Source organism: Grammomys surdaster, unplaced genomic scaffold (assembly GCF_004785775.1).
Source record: "Grammomys surdaster isolate TR1022 unplaced genomic scaffold, NIH_TR_1.0 267, whole genome shotgun sequence".
NCBI classification, from domain to species: domain Eukaryota; kingdom Metazoa; phylum Chordata; class Mammalia; order Rodentia; family Muridae; genus Grammomys; species Grammomys surdaster.
In genome coordinates, this window is record NW_021604708.1 from 3,260,366 (window position 1) to 3,267,179 (window position 6,814).

General features: G+C 41.7%; 2 protein-coding genes across 2 annotated transcripts in view; one reads left to right on the top strand and one right to left on the bottom strand.

Annotated features, from left to right (window-relative positions):
- The window catches only part of LOC114628358, a 53,488-nt gene that overhangs the window by 36,232 nt on the left and 10,442 nt on the right, over nt 1-6,814 (bottom strand). The window contains exon 2 of the mRNA XM_028776340.1: nt 1,137-1,548. Within this exon, the coding sequence (XP_028632173.1) occupies nt 1,137-1,548 (412 nt within the window). The remainder of the gene's footprint in view (nt 1-1,136; nt 1,549-6,814) is intronic.
- Nucleotides 2,674-3,123, top strand: LOC114628314 (histone H2B type 1). The gene has a single exon (XM_028776280.1). The coding sequence runs from the start codon at nt 2,701-2,703 to the stop codon at nt 3,079-3,081; it is 381 nt and encodes a 126-aa protein (XP_028632113.1). The 5' UTR covers nt 2,674-2,700; the 3' UTR covers nt 3,082-3,123.

Sequence of the window (6,814 nt, forward strand, 5' to 3'; positions counted from 1 at the left end):
TCTCTCTCTCTCTCTCTCTCTCTCTCTCTCTCTCTCTCTCTCTCTCTCTCTCTTTGCTCTAAAGAGTTTCTAACACACAATTTTGTCATCCACTTAAGTTGCCTCAAATTTTTGAATAAAAATAATGAATAAGCCAGGCAGTGGTGGCACACGCCTTTAATCCCAGCACTTGTGAGACAGAGGCAGACAGATTTCTGAGTTCGAAGCCAGCCTGGTCTACAGAGTGAGTTCCAGGACAGCCAGGGCTATACAGAGAAACTCTGTCTCGAAAATAAATAAAATGTATCCTCTACCACCTAAGTACGACTGGACTGTGGGGGTGGGAGGAGATGTAGGTGTGGGGAGGTATGGGCACACTCGTGCACACGTGCAACCATGTCTGAAGCATTTGAAAGTAAATTTCAGACAGACATCATGAAATTTTATCCCTGAATACTTGAATGAGCCTCCGAAGAATGATATTTTCCACATAATTTTCACATGACTGAAAACAAGATTTTAACACAAAAACAAAGAAAAAAATATGCTGTCCAAATCATCTCTTTTCTCTGTTAAATCTCACTATCCTTAAGAGCCATTTCTCACTATCCTTAAGAGCTATTTTATCTGGCTAAGGTATCGTTTAAGTCTGTTTTAAACTTGAACTATATGCCACGGATACAAGGCATCTTCAAGACTACCTGACAGTTGTTTTCTTTTTTCCATGGCCCAGATGACTCAGGACCTCACCCATCAACTATTTGAGTTATATTGTTTCTTTTTAAGACAAAGTATCTCTCAATTGGCAATTTTGTTCACCTTGCTCCTGGCTCCTACCTCTCAACCTCTAAGATCATAGACATGCCAAATTAACAGCAAATTTCGATGAAGTGAAGACCAGAGTTAACAAAAGGGGACTCAGTCGAGTACAGACCAGTATTCAGGGGAGAGAGCTAACACTTAAGCAACACTACCTCCCTTATATCACAAGGCTAAAAATAGAAGTTGGGCATTGTAACAATGATCAAGTAAGGATCCATAGTGTATTTTCACCACCTCTTTAGCCATGGAGCCAAACCTATGAGACAGCACTTTTCATAGAAAGGTGTAGGTGGCTCTGAAAAGAGCCTTTGGGTTCGTCGTCTTTCAAGGAAAATTAAGCTCTCTCTCCACGGATGCGGCGGGCCAGCTGGATGTCCTTGGGCATGATGGTGACACGCTTGGCATGGATGGCGCACAGGTTGGTGTCCTCAAACAGACCCACAAGGTAGGCCTCGCTCGCCTCCTGCAGAGCCATCACCGCAGAGCTCTGGAAGCGCAGATCGGTCTTGAAGTCCTGCGCGATCTCGCGCACCAGGCGTTGGAACGGCAGCTTGCGGATCAGCAGCTCGGTCGACTTCTGGTAGCGCCGGATCTCGCGCAGAGCCACGGTGCCGGGGCGGTAGCGGTGGGGCTTCTTCACGCCACCGGTGGCCGGGGCGCTCTTGCGAGCAGCCTTGGTGGCCAGCTGTTTGCGCGGGGCCTTGCCGCCGGTGGACTTGCGAGCTGTCTGCTTAGTACGAGCCATAACTAGAAAGGAACAAGAAATGGAAGAGAAAGGGCTGTGGGCTCTTATTTATAGAGGCCAGATGTGCCTGATTGGTTGAAATCTTCAAGCGCCTTATGCGGATGATGTATGCGGAAGTAGTTAGCAATTGGATAATTGGTCTCAACTTTAAATTTGTGACCAATAGAAATCTGCTTTATTACCTGGCTCACAGTTTTTCGTTAAATATTGCTTTCTCAGCGACATTGTTGCCTTAAGCACCTTAATTGTTACATTTTGCTTTTAAAAAAATCTAGTAAGAGATACTATGTAGATTTTGGCAATGCCAGAGCGGTTCTAAGGGTTACTTGTTGAACTTTGTTACCCGAACTGAGTTTTGTCTTTTCCCTTAAATTGTGTTTGAGATGAAAGGGAGCAGTTTACTATCCGGACCGAAATGAAATCGAACAGGCACGCACAAGTTTGTACATCTTTTAATCAGTTCATGAGCTTTAGAAATTTCTTAGCATGAGTAAACCTAATTATCTTCAGAAAAACACTAGCATGATTTCCAGCAACTATGTACAGGATTCATTGAATTTGAACTACTGTTGCAGCGCGGCAGCAACTCTAAGGACTCTTGAGCCAAATGAAAAGCATGCCCAGTTTAACTGGACTGTACAATAATTACTTCACCTGTAAGAGAATAATAGTATGTTAAGTCTTCCATTCTGCATCCTTCTTCATAGACTATTTTAAAACAGGAAACCAACTTTACATGAAGCTAGAATTTAAATATAAATTTCGTATATAGGTGGACAGAATTTATTGATACTACTGATGAAATAACTTTTAAAAGAAAAATGACTTTGCCTTTAGTCCAGTATCAACGTACCAACTAGTTCCTAAAAAAACTTTATTTCCTCTAGTTTTCATAATGAGTTTAGCCAATCAGAACAAAGAAAGATGAGACTTCATTTGAATAGACCTTCTGTAACCTTCAGCCGGCTTATCCTTCATAATATACATTCAACTAACCACTGAGCGAATGTGCTTCCTTTGATTGGACAGTTAGTGCATGACGTTTACAGACTCTCTGACAAGGACAGCCACAGCTTTATTTAAAGAACAGGAAAGGGAGAAGATACCTCTTCTTAATATCTCTTTTCTTCGTCTGGCTTCATTCTGTGTTCACTATGCCTGAGCCCGCGAAGTCCGCTCCCGCCCCGAAGAAGGGCTCCAAGAAGGCCGTGACTAAGGCGCAGAAGAAGGACGGCAAGAAGCGCAAGCGCAGCCGCAAGGAGAGCTACTCGGTGTACGTGTACAAGGTGCTGAAGCAAGTGCACCCCGACACCGGCATCTCCTCCAAGGCCATGGGCATCATGAACTCGTTCGTCAACGACATCTTCGAGCGCATTGCGGGCGAGGCGTCGCGCCTGGCGCATTACAACAAGCGCTCGACCATCACGTCCCGGGAGATCCAGACGGCCGTGCGCCTACTGCTGCCTGGGGAGCTGGCCAAGCACGCCGTGTCCGAGGGCACCAAGGCCGTCACTAAGTACACCAGCTCCAAGTGAGCGCGCAGAGCTCACAGCAAATCCAAAGGCTCTTTTCAGAGCCACTCAAGACTTCAAAATTAGAGCTCTTATGCTGATTTACTAATCAAAGGGAAATAGCTGATTTCACATCTGCAGGACTGTGTGCAAGTAATTATGGTTCAGCTAATCACATAGACACTGCCCATCAGCAGTGAATTCTCTGTAGTCCACTTAAATATTGTTTGAACTTAAAACACAAGGGTCCTAATAACCCTATGATACCTAGGTCTAGTCCTTGAGTCTCAAAAGAACAAACACCTAAGAGATTAATTTACTCAACTAAAGGAAGTAAATCTGCATGGTTTGCCAATAGCCATTATTTCTCAATATTTTAAGTCGAGTGTTTAAAACTGAAACTTCAAATAGCCTGGGTATGGTATTTTTGTTTAAGGATTAAATAGACAAGTCAGTAGAAGCGACCTTGAACGAGACTTTAGATTCACTTTTTAAAAGTTGTGTATATGTACATGTAACTTGGATTCAAATGTGTGTGTGTGTGTGTGTGTGTGTGTGTATGAATGGAGTATTTTAGAAATGTATTAGAAAATTCCCCTATACAATATATAATTATATATAGTATATTAGGAATACATATACATTAGAAAAACAAATTTTTAAATAGCAACTATGTGATTCCATCTTGGCTGGTGACCTTACCAGGATGAAAATGGCCATATGGCCACCAACCATCTTTACTAAGGTTTAAATGTACAAGCCATGTGACTTCACCATTTTAAGATGACCACATGATATATATTTCATAAATAAGCTATATTTAATAATCAAGATTTAGACATTTCTAAGGTCCGCTCATGTTCACTATGTAATAATTGTCTAGCTTGTTTACCTTTTAAGCTTTAGCTATTTGGATAATGAACTAAGCAATGCCATAAAAACTACAATGGCCTATAATGGTGCACTATAAAAGAATCAGTAAAATTGTAATTCTCTTGGTGGAATGTATCTATGATTAAAAGCTTTATTTTGATACCAGAAGAGCTTCAATACAAAATTGTGATTTTTAGAGCTAAACCTAAAGTCCTAGTTTTAAGAAAGCTGCTAAATCATTGTAAACTCTTAGAATAATTAAGAAATCCAAAACAAATCTTTTAATGTGTTCAGAACTATACTGGTAGTCATGCTAAGTACTAATGCAATGAATTACAGGAATAGCTTTACTTAGACTCCTGTGTGTGTTTAATTAAGCCTAAAACAAGTAACTAGAAACAAGCAAAGTTTGACTATTTATATATACTTCAGATAGGTAGTCTTCAGAGATCTCTTAGAATATGGCATTTAAGGAGTTTTAATTTTTTTTAAAAAAAAAAAAAAAAAGCTTTTCATGATAGAGAGACACACCAGTTCCTGGCAGTTCCCCTAATCAACTCCAAAGATGATGGATACAGAAGGATGTCTATCTGTAGCTTGCTTTAAATGTAGCAAGGCTGGCCATGGAACAAAAATTACCCTATAGTTCAACAGCTGACAGTACAGTGTCCAAACTGTGGACAAATAGCACATTGGAGAATTGATTGCCTTGATTTACTAGACAAGGTAGGAGAATTCGCCTGAGTTCCTACTCCACAGCAAAGTCCGTTGGATCTTCTGGGTCAAAAACTCTTGCTGCTCTCCACCTACCACAGAGGAACCTGGCATTCCAGGTATCAGAATAAGTCTCTGTCATTTTTAATAAATTCAGAAGCTGTTTGGTCTGTACTTCTAGTTTACTCAAGTGAACTTCATCCTTCCCACGTCTCTGAAGGGGGCTGACACACTAGGCTAGTAATGGATTAATCAGTTTTAACAGCAGCAGCCAGGTTTTAGCTGCCTTCTCAGTTCTCTTCATGTGTAAAAATCAGGCCACGGGCCTCACTCTCCTAGAACTGCTACTGTCTCTGTCTAGATACAGTTTGCCTTGTTACCAGTCTCAGAGGAGAAACTCACAAAACAGATTTCAATGTAACTTTCTACTGTTCCTTCATTTCAAGGAACCCACTTTACAGCAGCTGGGCCCAGTAGTCAACCACCTGTGATAAATAGTTGCATCAGGAAAAGGTGTAAAGTTTATGTAAGGTTTGAGGATATGAAAGCTCAGGTTGTCTAAGAAAGTGTTTAGGATCTAAGGAGGTGTTTTAAGATATGTACATTCAAGCTACAACTTAAGACTAGTAAATGCAATTTACAAAGGTTGAGGCTTAAGCAGTGATAAAGAAAGTAAATTAAGGTATATAAATAGACTGGAAAATGCTTCAGATTTCTTTGCTTCACTAGGCTACAGAAGGCTTCAAAATTCAGAGTTTTAACATTAGTCAGTGGAATTCTGGTAAACTATTAGTCTAGCTATGGCAAAGCACTACTGTTATTTTCATAGTCACAAGCTCAATTTCATTTGATTGTCTTCTAGGTATAGACTTAAAGGTACCTGTGCTAAAACATCTGTCTCATCTGTATACTCTAGTCTTCCGGATGGAGGGAAGAAACTGCACTTTCACAGTCTGTGTACATATTGAAAATAAAAGAGCAAGTGAGCTTTGGTTCCCTCTGCTCAAATAAAGGTTTCTGTCTTTCCCTAAGCTTTCCTTAAAGAGTCTTGATGCTTTTAACCAAAAACTGTTTCCGAAACTCCCACTATGACACAAAGATGTGATTCTACTTCCTTTTCTACAATGTGAGTTTCAGTACAGATTATAAGCAATGGTAATGTATAAGACTTTTCTCTTTGCAAATCTAAAAAAGGAATCTTTTAAGATTCAGGGAATTGCTGGGCAGTGGTGGCACATGCTTTTAATCCCAGCACTTGGGAGGCAGAGGCAGGTGGATTTCTGAGTTCGAGGCCAGCTTGGTCTACAGAATGAGTTCCAGGACAGCCAAGGCTACACAGAGAAACCCTGTCTTGAAAAACCAAAAAAAAAAAAGATTTAGGGGATCAACTTGAATCCACCTCTCATGAGTCAAATAGACTCCAGTTAAGTACCCCTGTCAGTCAGCAGTGTAAGGTCCCCCGCCTATTCCCTATTTCTGAGGGTGGGATCCTTCCCCATTTCCCTGGTCTTGGGACTCCCCTCCTCCAACTACCAGGACCCTGAGCCTAAAAGTTTCAAATGTACACTTAACGGAAAAAAAGGGTTTTGCCCTAGACTCCTTAGCTTTATCTTCTGCCCCCACAGATATAGATAAAGATACAGATATGTTTCTGTATCCTGCCAAGTCCAGGTGTTGCCTCAAAATCTGCATCCTGAACAGCTTCAGAGTGGCTATCCCCAGCTGGTTCAGTCGCCTTCAACTAGGCCTGTACACTCTTAGCTCCTGATGGTCCCACAGAGCCTGGACAGTGAGCGAAACAACCAGTTCTCTCAGCACTTGGCCAGCATCCCAGTTTTCTTGGGTCCCCAAAGGTGTTGTTGCCTTCAGGAAGATGGCAGGAAGCCATATAAAGAATGCAATCCCTTCTCCCTGCCTCACCAGCATCCCTTCCTACTTCGTCATTTTTTTCAATTACAAAAAGAGAAGAGAATGTTCCCACTAGTCTGCCCTTAGGGACCTAGGACCTTAAATCACCACCTGCCACTGCCAGGTACTCCAAGTGTGCTAGATATTGTGGGTAAAGGGGCCCCCGACCACCTCTATATCTCTGCTGTCTTGGGTGTGATTCTTTGATCTCTATTCTCTCTCTCTCTCTCTCTCTCTCTCTCTCTCTCTCTCTCTCTCTCTC